The 16,530-nt window shown below is 44.0% G+C and overlaps 1 protein-coding gene across 1 annotated transcript in view; it reads left to right on the top strand.

Moving 5' to 3' along the window:
- Nucleotides 1–16,210, top strand: part of lin9 (lin-9 DREAM MuvB core complex component) — a 183,983-nt gene extending 167,773 nt beyond the window's left edge. The window contains exons 14-15 of the mRNA XM_072248075.1: nt 10,924–11,021; nt 14,475–16,210. Coding sequence (XP_072104176.1) covers nt 10,924–11,021; nt 14,475–14,580 — 204 coding nt within the window. The 3' untranslated portion in view covers nt 14,581–16,210. The remainder of the gene's footprint in view (nt 1–10,923; nt 11,022–14,474) is intronic.
- The last annotated feature ends 320 nt before the right edge of the window (nt 16,211–16,530 follow it).

Raw genomic sequence — 16,530 nt, 5'->3', positions numbered from 1 at the left:
TGAGGGGTAACTGCATGCAGGCAGCCAGTAAAGCAACTAAATGCTGGCTTTGGTTAACAGTCAATGTGTTTGTAGTAACAACAATCAAGATGTTGTTTTACATAGACACATTGATTCATATTCATATTCAGATCCATTTATTTATCACATTTACAGGTATATCAGAACAAACAGCAAAATGCGTAGTTTGCATTAACAACCAATACAGCCTATTGATGCAGTGGGGGCAGCCTGATAGTGTCAGCAGACATTCCGACGCCAACCTCGCAAGCCGACCACGTTCAGCAGAACAACACAACAAAGCAAAACAAGCCCTTTCTCACCTTTCTACCCACCTACTCACACTCACGGACAAGCTTCTAACTGCAGGACATTCAGCCTTCAGGCCTCTAACCAACAGTCCTTGGACCTGGACTCAGAAACATTAAGCCTCCAACCTTCAGTCCCTGGCTCAGACTCACAGACCTCTGAGCTCTGGATACGCCTACCTAGGGGCCTTGACCTTCGTGCCTCAACCTTCAGACTCCCCAACTTTGCTGAGTTCACTTAGTTTTATCAGGAAAAGGTATTTTTATAGTTGCACTGAGCACCACATTGTGAGCTTATTCATCTGCAATCTCAGACACTGAAAAACCTAAACAACAGGAATTCTGCAGATGCTGGAAATTCAAGCAACACTCATCAAAGTTGCTGGTGAACGTAGCAGGCCAGGCAGCATCTTTAGGAAGAGGTACAGTCGACATTTCAGGCCGAGACCCTTCGTCAGGACTGACAGTCTCGGGTCTGAAACGTCGACTGTACCTCTTCCTAAAGATGCTGCCTGGCCTGCTGCGTTCACCAGCAACTTTGATGTGTGTCACTGAAAAATCTCATTAGATTGTAAGGAGCCAGTAGTACAGGCCATTTGGCACAGCTAGGTGCTACAGTGATCTTGCACTTAAAGTCATAGAGTAATATAGTATGGAAAAATGGGCCCTTTGGGCCATCTTATCCATGCCAACCATTCTGCTCACCAATCTAGTCCCGTCTGCCTGCACTTAGCCCGTTATGACTTTAAACCTTCCCTATCTATTTGCTTGTTGAACCATTGTTTAAGTGTCATTATTGTACCTGCTTCAGCCACTTTCCTCTGGTGGCTTTTTCAATATGCACACCACCCTCTGTCCCTTTTTAAATCTTTCACCTTTCTCCTTAATCCTATGCTCTCTAGCTTTTAGTTCTCCTTCCCTGAGGAAAGACTGTGTACATTCACTCCATCTATGCCCTTCATGATTTTATACACCCCTCAATCCCCTACATTCCAAGGATTAAAGTCTTTGCTTGCCTAACCTCTCCTTATTAATCAGGCCCTCTTGTCCTGGAAGCATCATCATAGATCTTCACTGCACTCTTTCCAGCTTTATAATACCTTTCCTGTAACAGGGCACCCAAAACTTCTTCAGCTGTGGAAAGGTGTACCTTTCATCTTGCTAAACCTGAATTGGCAGTTGTTTAAGACCACTTCATAATACAGAAAATTGAAATACAACCTACAAGAAGAATCCTCACTGTTGAAGTGACAATGAATTCTCACTCTTCCCTCTTAAACAGGATCCAGTTCCATCCATTGATTCACATGTTAACTTGAACCTTTTCTCTCTGTTGAGCTAGCTGTGGTATCAGTGTTGTATCATGGACATGGCTGTTACTGTACCTCATATCATGTAACTCATCTAATATTTTGCTATAATCCAGTGGGTGGAATATAGAATCAGAGGTTAGTGCCATATTGAAGCAGCCACTTACCCCTTACAGAGTCATAGATTTGTACAGCACAGTAACAGGCCCCCCGTTCACTACGTCCATGCTAACCTTTTTGCCCAACCATACTAATCCCAGACTCAAGAGATACTACAGATGCTGGAAATCAATGCACACAAAATTCTGGAGGAACTTGGCAGACCACCTTCCTGACCTTTTGAGTTCCTCCAGCATTTTGTGTATGTGTTACGCTGATCCCATTTGTCCATGTGGACCACCGAGCAGCACACCACTGGACAGGCCATTCAGTCAAGAATATTTTGCCATCTTTGATGCCAATGTGTACTAAATGTCCTCTGCTTGTGTATCATCATATCCCTTTATTCCCTTCATATTTGTGTGTCCCTGTACAAGCTCCTTAATCTCCACCAAGTTACCTGCTGCCACTATTATCCTCAGCATCCATTCCAGGAACCTACCACTGTCCATGTTACTAATTTAAAATAAAATGCCCCTCATGTTGCCTTTAAACACACATCCCCCACCCTGAGTCTGAAAAGCATGTTCTGAGGTGTTTGACATGTTTTTAAAAAGAGATATAGCACGGTAGTAGACCTTTCCGGACGAGTTTGCACATCCCAATTGCACCCATGTGACCAATTAACCTATTAACCCATACAACTTTGGAATGTGGGAGGAAACTGGAGCATCTGGAGGAAGCTCACATGGTCATGGGGAGAACGTAGAAACTCCTTACAGACAGCGGCGGAATTTAGCCCAGGACGCGCTGTAATAGCACTGAACTAACCATTACACTATCTTAACACCTGGGGAAAAGATTCTGACTGTCTACCCTATCTAATGCCTCTAATGATTCCAAGCACCCGCCAGTCTTCCCTCAGCCTCCAATGTCAAGGAAGAACAACCCAGTCCAACCTTTCCTTAAAGTTCACACCCTCTAATCATGTCAGCCTCCTGGTAAACCTCTTCTGCTCTCTTTCAGTCTCCACAAACTTCCACTAATGGAACCACTAGAACTGCACACAATACTCCAAGTGCAGCATGACTTCCTTACTCTTATATTCAGCACACCTCCAATGAAGGCAAGCATGCCATATGCCTTCTTTACCACCCTATCCGCTTGCATAGCCACTTTCAGTGAACTGTGGATGTGGACTCCTTGATCCCTCTGTACTTCAATGCTACTATAACTGTATAATTTCTCTTTTCATTTGACCTCCCAAAGCGCAACTCCTCATATTTAACCAGATTAAACTCCATTTGCCACTTCTTTGTCCGTATCTATAACGGATTACTTCTCAGTGTATTCTTTGATAATTCTTTACATTGACCACAACTCCACCAAACTTGTTATCTGTAGACTTTGCTAATCTACCCATTTACATTTTCATTCAAATCTTTGATTATTATCATAAACAATAGACGTCCCAGCACTGATCCTAATGGAGCACTACTTGTCATGGACCTCCAGACAAAATATCAGCCTTCCACCACTACCCTCTGTCTTCTATTGGCAACCTAAGCTTGCAATTTACCTTGGACCTTATGTATCTTCATCTTCTTAATCAATCGACCATGAGGTTTTTTATCAAATCCTTTACTAAAGACCATGTAGATAGCATCCACTGCCTTACCATCATCAAGCACTTTGTTACCTCCTCAAAGAAAAGCTCGTGTCTAAGGCATGGCCTGCACTGTAGACAGTCGTGTTGACTTTCCCTAAGCAGATCATGCTTTTTCAGCTGTGCATAAATCTTGTCTGTCAATATCCTCTTCAGCAGCTTTCCTATCCTGGTATGAGGTTCACTGGCCTATAATAACCTGAATTGTACCCATTTCCCTTCTTGAACAAAGGCACAATGATGGCTGCTCTTCAATCCCCCGGAACCTCACCTGTTGCTAGTGAGGACAAATGATTATTGTCTTTCTTATAGGCCCAGGAGACTTATCTAGCTTAATGCTTTTCAGAAGACCCAGCACTACCTCATCCTTAATCTTGCTCACCAGTGATATTTTATGCTATCTTTTTACCTTTATAACCACCTGCTTGAGCACTTTCCAGTTTATCTTTATATTCCACAAAGACCCAATCTGATATTAACTTACAAAACCTTTATGTATGCAACACACATCAAAGTTGCTGGTGAATGCAGCAGGCCAGGCAGCATCTCTAGGAAGAGGTACAGTCGACGTTTCAGGCTGAGACCCTTCATCAGGACTAACTGAAGGAAGAGTGAGTAAGGGATTTGAAAGTTGGAGGGGGAGGGGGAGATCCAAAATGATAGGAGAAGACAGGAGGGGGAGAGATGGAGCCAAGAGCTGGACAGGTGATTGACAAAAGGGATACGAGAGGATCATGGGACAGGAGGTCCGGGAAGAAAGACGGGGGGGTGGGGACCCAGAGGATGGGCAAGAGGTATATTCAGAGGGACAGTGAGAGAAAGAATGTGTGCATAAAAATAAGTAACAGATGGGGTACGAGGGGGAGGTGGGGCCTAGCGGAAGTTAGAGAAGTCGATGTTCATGCCATCAGGTTGGAGGCTACCCAGACGGAATATAAGGTGTTGTTCCTCCAACCTGAGTGTGGCTTCATCTTTACAGTAGAGGAGGCCGTGGATAGACATGTCAGAATGGGAATGGGATGCGGAATTAAAATGTGTGGCCACTGGGAGATCCTGCTTTCTCTGGCGGACAGAGCGTAGATGTTCAGCAAAGCGGTCTCCCAGTCTGTGTCGGGTCTCGCCAATATATAAGAGGCCACATCGGGAGCACCGGACGCAGTATATCACCCCAGTCGACTCACAGGTGAAGTGTTGCCTATCCTGGAAGGACTGTTTGGGGCCCTGAATGGTGGTAAGGGAGGAAGTGTAAGGGCATGTGTAGCACTTGTTCTGCTTACACGGATAAGTGCCAGGAGGGAGATCAGTGGGGATGGATGGGGGGGACGAATGGATAAGGGAGTTGTGTAGGGGGCGATCCCTGCGGAATGCAGAGGGGGGGGAGGGAAAGATGTGCTTAGTGGTGGGATCCCGTTGGAGGTGGCGGAAGTTACGGAGAATAATATGTTGGACCCGGAGGCTGGTGGGGTGGTAGGTGAGGACCAGGGGAACCCTATTCCTAGTGGGGTGGCGGGAGGATGGAGTGAGAGCAGATGTACGTGAAATGGGGGAGATGCGTTTTAGAGCAGGGTTGATAGTGGAGGAAGGGAAGCCCCTTTCTTTAAAAAATGAAGACATCTCCCTCGTCCTAGAATGAAAAGCCTCATCCTGAGAGCAGATGCAGCGGAGACGGAGGAATTGCGAGAAGGGGATGGCGTTTTTGCAAGAGACAGGGTGAGAAGAGGAATAGTCCAGATAGCTGTGAGAGTCAGTAGGCTTATAGTAGACATCAGTGGATAAGCTGTCTCCAGAGACAGAGACAGAAAGATCTAGAAAGGGGAGGGAGGTGTCAGAAATGGAACAGGTAAACTTGAGGGCAGGGTGAAAGTTGGAGGCAAAGTTAATAAAGTCAACGAGTTCTGCATGCGTGCAGGAAGCAGCGCCAATGCAGTCGTCAATGTAGCGAAAGAAAAGTGGGGGACAGATACCAGAATAGGCACGGAACATAGATTGTTCCACAAACCCAACAAAAAGGCAGGCACAGCTAGGACCCATACGGGTGCCCATAGCTACACCTTTAGTTTGGAGGAAGTGGGAGGAGCCAAAGGAGAAATTATTAAGAGTAAGGACTAATTCCGCTAGACGGAGCAGAGTGGTGGTAGAGGGGAACTGATTAGGTCTGGAATCCAAAAAGAAGCGTAGAGCTTTGAGACCTTCCTGATGGGGGATGGAAGTATATAAGGACTGAACATCCATGGTGAAAATAAAGCGGTGGGGGCCAGGGAACTTAAAATCATCGAAAAGTTTAAGAGCGTGAGAAGTGTCACAAACATAGGTCGGAAGGGATTGAACAAGGGGTGATAAAACAGTGTTGAGGTATGCAGAAATGAGTTCGGTGGGGCAGGAGCAAGCTGAGACAATAGGTCGGCCAGGACAGGCAGGTTTGTGGATCTTGGGTAGGAGGTAGAAACGGGAAGTGCGGGGTGTGGGAACTATAAGGTTGGTAGCAGTGGATGGGAGATCCCCTGAGCGGATAAAGTCGGTGATGGTACGTGAAATGGGGGAGATGCGTTTAAGAGCAGAGTTGATAGTGGAGGATCATCTGCTCTCACTCCATCCTCCCGCCACCCCACTAGGAATAGGGTTCCCCTGGTCCTCACCTACCACCCCACCAGCCTCCGGGTCCAACATATTATTCTCCGTAACTTCAGCCACCTCCAACGGGATCCCACCACTAAGCACATCTTTCCCTCCCCCCCTCTCTCTGCATTCCGCAGGGATCGCTCCCTACACAACTCCCTTGTCCATTCGTCCCCCCCATCCTTCCCCACTGATCTCCCTCCTGGCACTTAACCGTGTAAGCGGAACAAGTGCTGCACATGCCCTTACACTTCCTCCCTTACCACCATTCAGGGCCCCAAACAGTCCTTCCAGGTGAGGCAACACTTCACCTTTGAGTCGACTGGGGTGATATACTGCGTCCGGTACTCCCGATGTGGCCTTTATATATTGGCGAGACCCGACGCAGACTGGGAGACCGCTTTGCTGAACATCTACGCTCTGTCCGCCAGAGAAAGCAGGATCTCCCAGTGGCCACACATTTTAATTCCACATCCCATTCCCACTCTGACATGTCTATCCACGGCCTCCTCTACTGTAAAGATGAAGCCACACTCAGGTTGGAGGAACAACACTTTATATTCCGTCTGGGTAGCCTCCAACCTGATGGCATGAACATCGACTTCTCTAACTTCCGCTGGGCCCCACCTCCCCCTCGTACCCCATCTGTTACTTATTTTTATGCACACATTCTTTCTCTCACTCTCCTTTTTCTCCCTCTGTCCCTCTGAATATACCTCTTGCTCATCCTCTGGGTCCCTCCCCCCTTGTCTTTCTTCCCGGACCTCCTGTCCCATGATCCTCTCGTATCCCTTTTGTCAATCACCTGTCCAGCTCTTGGCTCCATCCCTCCCCCTCCTGTCTTCTCCTATCATTTTGGATCTCCCCCTCCCCCTCCAACTTTCAAATCCCTTACTCACCCTTCCTTCAGTTAGTCCTGACGAAGGGTCTCGGCCTGAAACGTCGACTGCACCTCTTTCTACAGATGCTGCCTGGCCTGCTGCGTTCACCAGCAACTTTTATGTGTGTTGCTTGAATTTCTAGCATCTGCAGAATTCCTGTTGTAAACCTTTATGTATGTTTTTTCCCTTCCCAACTAAACTGTCCTTCTGTGCCTTGCAACTTGTCATTCCAGCTTTTATATTCTATGCACCGATCCATCAGAACAAACATGGCAAATGCTACCTTCACCATCCTAACCACCTGTGTGCCACTTTCAGGGAATTGTGGAACACTCCCCTCTCCTAAACCGAGGTCTCTCAATACATCAGCATTTCCTGGCACCCTACAATATACTATATATGTCATACCCATACTGGATTTCTCCAAATATATCAGCTTGCAGTTATTGGGGTCATAATCGGATGCTCTGTCCAACTTTCTATTTGATCACAAGATCACAGGACAAAGAAGCAGGAGTAGGCCATTCGGCTCATTGAGTCTGCTCCGCAGCTCCCCCATGAGCTAAACTATTCTCCCATCTAGTTCCAATTTCCGGCTTTTTCCCCATATCCCTTGATACCCTGACTAATTAGATACCTGTCAATCTCCTCCTTAAACACCCTCAATGATTGGGCCTCCACAGCTGTATGTGGCAACGAATTCCACAAATCCACGAGCCTCTGGCTAAAAAAATTTCTCCTCATCTCTGCTTTAACTGGGTACCCTCTAATTCTAAGACTATGGCCTCTTGTCCTCGACTCACCCACCAAGGGAAACAACCTTTCCACATCTACTCTGGCCAACCCTTTCAACATTCAAAATGTTTCTATGAGATCCCCTCTCATTATTCTATACTCTAATGAATACAATCCAAGAGCCGACAAACGCTCCTCATATGTTAGCCCCTGCATTCCAGGAATCATCCTTGTAAATCTTCTCTGAACTCTCTCCAACATCAGTACATCCTTTCTAAGATAGGGGGCCCAAAACTGCACACAGTATTCCAAATGAGGTCTCACCAGTGCCCCATAGAGCCTCATCAACACCTCCTTACTCTTATACACTATTCCTCTTGAAATGAATGCCAACATAGCAGTATGATCTATATCCTTCTGCAGCATTGGACAACCTTCCTCACTATCCACAACACAGCCTACTTTCGTGTCATCCTTGGTGGGTCTGCTGGTCCAATTTCCCCACTCTATCCTATGCTACTCAACTGATTATACGAAGACTGGGAAAACTCAGCAGACCAGGCTGTGTCTGTTGGAAGAGAAATGACTAACATTTGAGATTCCCATTCACTTTTTAAATTGAATCACTACCTGTGCAGGAAATGCATTTCTGATCCTGACCTTTGGCTGCATAATACAGTTTGCCTTTTGCCACTGTGCGGTTCTTTTGCCACACACCTTAAATCGACGATTCCCAGCCCTTCCAATGGGAACTGCTTCACTTGGCAAACCTTCTGGTTCAAAGTAAATTTATTACTTAAGTATGTGTATGTTACCATATACTAACTTGAGATTCATTTGTTTTTATTTTATTTATTGAGAAATATCAGGCCCTTCTGGCCAGCGCCACCCAATTTCACCCATGTGACCAGTTAACCTACTAACCGGTCTGTCTTTGGAATGTGGGAGGCAACTGGAGCACCCGGAGAAAACCCACACGGTCACAGAGAGAACATGCAAACAAACAACAGCAGAATTGAACTCGGGTCACTGGCACTGTACCAGGGTCACACTAACCATTACACCACCGTGCGAAGCAAAAGGAGAAAAAATTGAAGAAAAATAAAATTTCACTAAAAGATGTACATAAGCACACACAAGACTGACAGACAACCAATGTGCAAAATAATTCAAACTGTGGAAATAAAAATAATACTGAGAGCATGAGTTGTAAAGAATCCTTTAAAGGCGGTCTGTAGGTCATTGAATCAATTGAAGTGGTCCATGCTGGTTCAGGAGCCTGATGGTTATAGGGAGTAGCTGTTCCTGAACCTAGTGGTGTGAGACCTAAGGCTTCTGTACATCCCGCCTGATGGTATTAGTGAGAAGAGGGCATGACCTGAATGGTGGGGGCCCTTGTTGATGGATGCTGCTTTCTTGTGGTAGCGTTCCCTGTTAGTGTGCTCTGTGGTGGGAGGGGTTTGCCCATGATGCACTGGGCTGTATTCACCACTGTCTGTAGCCTTTTTGGTTCTTGGGTGTAATGTTTTCAGACCAGGCTGTGATGCAATCAGTTAGGATACTGTTCACTGTGCATCTGTAGAAATTGTCAAAGTTTCTGGTGACATGCCGAAACTTAGCAAGTCCCTAAGAAAGTATAGAGGCTGTCATGCCTTCTTTCTGATTGCATTTATGTGTTGGTCCCAGAACAGATTCTCTGATATATTGACACCAAGGAATTTAAACCTTATCCACCTTTTTTCCCCTAATGAGGGCTGGCTCATGGACCTCCACTTCTTTGTCCTGTAGTCATTAATCAGCTCCTTGCTGACATTGAGTGAGAGGTTGTTGTTGTGGCACCACTCAACTAGATTTTCAATCTCTCTCCTATATGCAGATTTGTCGCCTCTTGTAATTTGGCCAATAACAGTGGTATCATCAGCAAACTTAATTACACACTGGAGCTGCACTTGGCCACTTAATCATAGGTAGAAGTGAGTAGAGCCAGGGGGTTAAGCACACAACCTTGTGGTGCACCTGTGCTGATGGTGAGTGTGGTGGAGATGTTGTTGCTAACTAAGGTCTGCAAATGAGGAAATCAAAGATCCGCGGCCCAGGTCTTGGACCTTATCGATGAGTTTCAAGGGGGTGGTAATGTTGAATTCCTAGAGAATTGTGGGAATCACTACCATGCAAGAGTCTGCGATGTATCTGGGAAGAGAGATGTTTAATGTCTCTTGTCCAATGATGATGTGGTAGCTTTGATTACTAGTTATTAATAATTGTTATTTTATATTCATTGTTGTATTATATATAATTATCGATTATAAATGTCTATGAACCTTCTCAATCATCCAGTCATTGTATATCAAGTAGTAGTGAATCAAGGCAACTGGACTTACTGTGTTGTCAAAAAGACGTTTTGCCACTCATCCGAGAGGCTTCTTCAGTTCTGGTGGGTAGTTTTCCAGTTTATAAACTGTGTATTGTTTAAAGATATAGCAATCACCTGAGGGTCGGTAAGAGTTGTAGAGGTATTGAGAGGCCTAGACAGAGGGGGTGGGATATGACATCACCGATCATCAGCTACTTATGATGCAGTCCTAACATCTCTACCCCGGCATCTCCACAACAGTTCACACCTCTGTTCTTGCAAATATGTAAAACTAATCATCCTCTCATTAGCTCTGTGACTTTCAACAACCCTCATGTGACTGTCATACCTTTAAACAACTGAGTTTATAAACCAGAAAATTACCCACCATGGATCAGAAGTGAAGAGGCCTCTCAGATGAGTGGTGAAATATCTTCTAGACAATTGTGCAAGTCCAGCTGCCTTGATTCACTAGTGCTTGATATTGATTATAAACATTATTTTTGTTACACACTTCCACAAAGTAGCCTGTTGAAAACAAATAAATCCAACACTTCCTTGTAGCCTGCTTATTTAGTCTGTGAAAACATCAGCTGACCCATTTCAATGGCACTGTACTAACTCGGGTCTGTCCCATACATAATGGTTTAATCTAAATTATCCCTGATTATTGTGCCAAATGTGACTCCCTGCCAATGGTGTTTTGCTGATATGGAGCCATCATTCACTTTCTAACTGGACAGCCTGAGACTTGGTTCTGTATGCTAACAGCTTGGCTCCAGGAATAACCACATTGCCCAAGAGGCCAGTCTGTATCACTGTGTTGCTGCAGCAAAAGTAACAGCATCTGGTTCAGGCTAAAACAACCGTGATAACTTGCATTTTGATTTCAGAAACTGAATGTTTTTTGTAAAATTGAAGTAAATTCCTAATTTCTTCTCCCACCCTCCCACAGTGTCTGGCAGAAGGAGGGGACTTAAACTCTTTTGAATTCAAGTCATTGACAGACTCGTTGAATGACATCAAGAACTCTATAGATGCTTCAAATATAAGGTGGGTGGAGTACGACTTCCAGGTGCAGCAAGATGCTACATTCCAACTTGTAGATTCCCTTGACTTCGGGAGTCAAAGGATGTAGATGTATGGGTGATTCCGGGTTGACAGCTCAATCCCAGGATCTGGATTGGGAAAATTCAGCAATGGTTCCACCGCTTTGGAAGTTTACAAGGGATGCTGCTGATGTGCTCATGTTTATACATTGGGTCAGCTGGTCAATGATGAGCAGTTTATTTGCCCTGCTTAAATAGAATAATACAGCACAGAAGCTGGCCGTTTGGCCCACAACGTTGTGCTTAATTTATTAAATAGCTAACTAGACTAATCGCTTCTGTCTATACAATGTCATTATCCCTCCATTTTACGCACTTTCATCTAAGCCTCTTAAATACCTGCATCATATTTGCCTCTACCACTATCCTTAACAATGCATTCCAGATACCCACAGTATGTGTTTAAAAAAAAACCTGCCCACACTACTTTGAATTTATCCCCTCTCACATTAAATGTATGACTTCTAGTAATTGACATTCGAACCCTTGGAACAAGATGCCAACTGTCATTCTATGCCCCTTATCATCTCACAAACTTCTTCCAGGTCTTCTCTCACTTTCCACCACTCCAGAGAAAACAGCCCAAGTTTGTTCAACCTCTCCTTTTGGCACACGCCCTCTAATCGAGGCAGCATCCTAGTAAACCCGTCCAAAACCTCCACATCCTTCCTATAATGGGGTGACCAGAAATGAATGCAGAACACTAGGTATGACCAAACCAGATTTTCCTAAATTTCAACTCTGGAACTCAACCATCTAGCATGTGACCAGGGCATAAATAGATGTCACAGCATGTGCTTTCTATTTGACAACAGCAGGAACCTAGTGAAACTTCTGTCAGTCTTGGGAACTATAAACAGGCAGACATTATCATATTTTATAAGAATGTAATGGGTATGTAGACATGCAGTGAGGAATGGCCAATGAGTGGATGGTGCAGAGATGCATAACTCTATCTCATATGGGATGCATATTGGAGAGGTTTTGGGGAAGGCTCCAACATAATTAAGATAAGAATTTGACCTCTGAAATTGGTTTATTATAGTCATGTGTGGAAAAATTTGTCTTGCATATTATTCATACACAGTAGATCAATTCACTACAACAGTGTGTTGAGGCAAAATAAGGTAAAACAATAATAGAATGTAGAATAAAGGATTGCAATTACAGAGAAAGTGCAGTGCAGGCAGACATTATGGTACAAAGCCAATAGAAGGCAGATTGTGAAGTCAAGAGTCCATCTTGTAGTACAAGGAAACTGTTCAGTAGACTTATAACGATGGAATGGAAGCTGTCCTTGAGCCTGATGGTGCATGCTTCCAGGTTTTGTATCGCCTGCGTGATGGGAGGGCATAAAAGAGAGAGAGATGGGTGAGGCCTTTGACGCTTTCTCCTTTACCAAGGTAGCGAGAAGTGTAGACAGAATCCTTGGAGGGGAAGCTGGTTTCTGTGGTGTGCTGAGATGTGTCCACAACTTTCTACAGTTTCATGTGGTCACAGGTAGAGCAGTTGCCGTACCAATCCATGATGTATCCGGATAAGATGTATTCATAAAATTGATGAGGGTCAAAAGGCATATGCCAAATTTCCTTAGCCTCCTGAGGAAATACTAGTGCTGTGAGCTTTCTTGGCCATGATGTCTGCATAGTTGGACAAGGACAGACTATCGGTGTTGTTCACTCCTAGGAACTTCTGTGAACTTGAAGCTTTCAACCCTCTTGACTTCAGAAGCATTCATGTAAATGGGAGCATGTGCACCAGCACCCACCCTGAAATTAATAATTAGTTCTTTTATTTTGCTAGCATTGAGGAAAAGGTTGTTGTCTAGGCTCTGTCTCTTTCCTGTACTCCAACATCATTATCTGAGGTACAGCCCATCTACAGACTTGTAAATGGAGTTATAGAAGAATCTGGCCATGCAGTTGTGAGAGTACAGGGAATAGAGTAGGAGACTGAGGATGCAGCCTTGTGGACAGCAGTGTTGAGAATAATTATGGCAGAGGTGTTATTGTGTATCCTTACTAACTACAGTCTGTTGGTCAGGAAATCAAGAATCCAGTTAGAGAGGGAGGAGTTGAGTCCCAAATCTAGAATATTGGAGATGAGTGTGCTTGGAATTATCATATTGAATGTGGAACTGTAGTCAATAAACAATATTCTAAGGTAGGTGTCTTTACTATCCAGATTCTCCAGAGGTGAGTGTAGGGCCAGGGAGAAGGTGCTGGCCTTGTATGGCATAAGATCTCCCGAACAGGCCCCAGTCTCAGATGAATCACAATTTTTTTGAATTGGAAAGCCAGGACTGCACCGTGTAGTAACCATCATTTGTCCCTTTCCCTAGCCATGGGTGGCTTCCCTCTCCCTCCCCATCTGGTTTCTGTTCAAATTGAGCTTCTGGACACCCTCTCTACAGCCAACACCACTACCTCTGTTTACTTGATCCTATCTGCTTCTCAAACACTTGTTTGTTCCTTGTGTTCCCCCAATGATTTCAGTGCTCGCCTACCAACCTCATCCAAACTCCTGCTACCTCTAACTTTACTTGCATCATAATTCTTCACCTCTCACTAACATTGGCTGGAACACAGATCTAAAGTCCTTGCATATAAATCTTTCCATGGTGTCACACCTGTTCATTTAAACTAAGATCGAAGCAAGAACAGAATAGAGAATAAAGTGTTACAGTTACAGAGAAAGTGCAGTGCAGGCAAACAGTAAGATGGAAGATCATATTGAGGTCAAGAGCCCACTTTGTTGTACAGATAGTCTTAGAACAGCAGAATAAAAGCTGTCCTTGAGCCTGGTGGGAGGCGGGAGAAGAAAGAGTGTCTGGAGTGGGTGGGGTCTTTAATTTTTTGTGGCTGCGAGAAGTGTTGACAGAGTCCATGATGGGGAGGCTGGTTTCCATGAAGTGCTGAGCTGTGTCCACAACTCTCTGCAGTATCTTGAGTCTCTAGGAAAAGCAGTTATCATATTAAGTCATGTTGCATCAAGATGAGATGCTTTTTATGAGTCATAAGAATTGGTGAGGGTCAATGGGGACATGCTGATTTATAAAGTAGAGGTGCGGGTAGGCTTTCTTGGCCATGGTGTCTATGTGATAGAACCAATAATCTCAAGGCCCATAACCATTGGAGGTTTTGCCACTCATGGGTCTTGACTTTTGCATCCCCCCATATATTAGGCTTCATGAATAGGTGGTCATACCCTCAATTATCTGGCTCCCAGGAACTGGAATTCCTCCTAATTTCCTATCTCTCAAGCCCCATTGCTTTCACCTCCAAAGTTTAAAAAGGTGTCAAAAACCTGCCCCTTTCCAAATGACTCCTTTCTTTGGCTTAGTGTAAAACTCTCTGATAATGTGCTCCAACTAAAATACAAATCATTCTTCCCATAGCTGCTTCCAAAACAATGTGGAAATCCATGTCGCACACATCCAGAGCGGCCTCAGTCAGATGGGGAACCTCCATGCCTTCACCGCCAACAATACAAACAGAGACTAAAAAGATTCGCTTTAACTCTTCCCTGGCACACGTGGAGCTGCGTGGAGCTCTCATGGTGAAGGCAGGCAAGAGGAGTGTTTTTTTTTTAAATAATGAAATGTACAGATAAATAGAACACATCTAGAGGGGGCGATTTCAATGCTCTTTCTCTGTACTTTTTTCATTAAATATGTAGTGTGGCAGCCTGAGTTTTTCAGGAATTGGATTTATTTTTGTACGTTTTGTCATTTAAAAGTTTATTACTCAAGCTTTCTCGGTGTAAATATTAACTGTAAACTGAGGTAGCTATCAAATTGACGTGGGCGATGGATCTCCAGCTGAATTATGTAAAAATGTAAATAGTTTTTTTTAGAAAAGCACAAAAAAAATTGTGACTACCACCTCGTGATGCGCTGGTTGCATTGAGTCCTGGAAGGTGCTCAGAATGTTCTCCTCTGCCTTGATCCTTTTATGATCTTCTCCTCTGCAGAACAGGCTTATTTACAGGCTCCTCCAGCCATATCCTCTTTGTGCAGCCCCCATTCAGAAGGTCCAGTCACTGTAACACCACCACCTGTCAGAGTTCCATCGCTGGTTTTGAGGGGAAAGTTATTGCTGTTTTAGCCCTATTAGCTGGGCATATTCCCAAAAGAATGCTAGAGCTTTTCAGAAGTGAGTGCCTGAGCAAGTGAGAGAGATTAACTCTCTCCCTTTTTGCTCCAGCCAACTGGGAAGATTCAGTGTGCCTGTACTGAGGTGTAAATGTCACCCCCTCTTTCTTGGCCGAATACAGATGGGAATACTAGCTATAACCAGTCTTCCCTCAGTGAGGAGTCTGTGCATTGTGGAAGGTGGGGCTGGAACATCTCTCTCACTCTCTCCCTGCTCCTCCCCTCACCCCTACCCCCTCAACACTCACTCCTTTCCACCCCCCCCCACTGTCTCTCATTCCCCTACCTCATAAACAGAGGAGCAGCTTAATGGGTTGATTGTCATTTGTATATAGAACTGATCCCTACAAAATAATTTGCTTTTGGCTTTCACCTAACTGCCTAGGAACTCTTCCTCCCTTCCCCACCATGTACCCCAGGAGCACAGGACTTTAGATGCAAGTTGTGCAGGGGAGTTGGCATGTCATCTGAAAATTGGTCATTATTTTTGTTAATGTGTTTAAATGTTAATATTGTAATGAGAATGGATAACAGAATGTTTCCAGTTTAATGTAGATTATTGTAAAGTTTTGAATTTTTAAATTTCCAATTAGAAGAGCAAGTCTAAGGAGAAGACCTTACAAAGAACCTTTTTTGATCATTAAATGAGCCTGGGCAACTTTTAAAAAGTAAAAAAAAACACAAAATAAATTAACAGAACTATTATTTTCAGTTTTTAACATGTTTTGTACTGGCTTTTGGTTAAAAAGGTTTTTTGTAACTTTTTTTCCTTTGGTTAGTATTTGCACCTCTCATTTTTTCTTCTGTTTTACTTTTAAGTGTAAATAGAATCTTCTTCCTCTTGCACTCTTCCAAAATTTCAGCCAGATAGTTCTATATACCGTTGTAATTAAATCTGAATTAGTGTATGTAGTACTGCCTTTTCCCTTGTTACCTTTTGTATGGTGTATAAAATTGAAAGCGGCTTTAAATATTTATAAATAAAGATAATATATAATTAAAGTGGGCCTTTTTCTTCAAATGGTGAGCATTATTTTCTTGTGCCAATATCTCTCCTTTTAATCTTTCCCCTTTATTTCTCACTAATCTATAATTTCTAGTTTTATTCTCAACACGCACATTGTACCAGTTTCTTGTCCCTCTGCATTGCTGATCAATACCTTGGCATTTTGTGACGATTAAGAAAGATTAGAGTATGTTTGGAACTGGATGGGTGAAATTTGAGGGTGTGTTCCTCATTTTCCATCACTATGAAAGATCTGATGGGCAGTTTCATGTGTTTAAAGGACCGATGGGGTAA

The sequence above is a fragment of the Mobula birostris genome, chromosome 2 (assembly GCF_030028105.1).
Source record: "Mobula birostris isolate sMobBir1 chromosome 2, sMobBir1.hap1, whole genome shotgun sequence".
NCBI lineage: Eukaryota > Metazoa > Chordata > Chondrichthyes > Myliobatiformes > Myliobatidae > Mobula > Mobula birostris.
The sequence above is the reverse complement of the archived record's forward strand: the minus strand, read 5'-3'. Positions and strand labels throughout refer to the sequence as shown.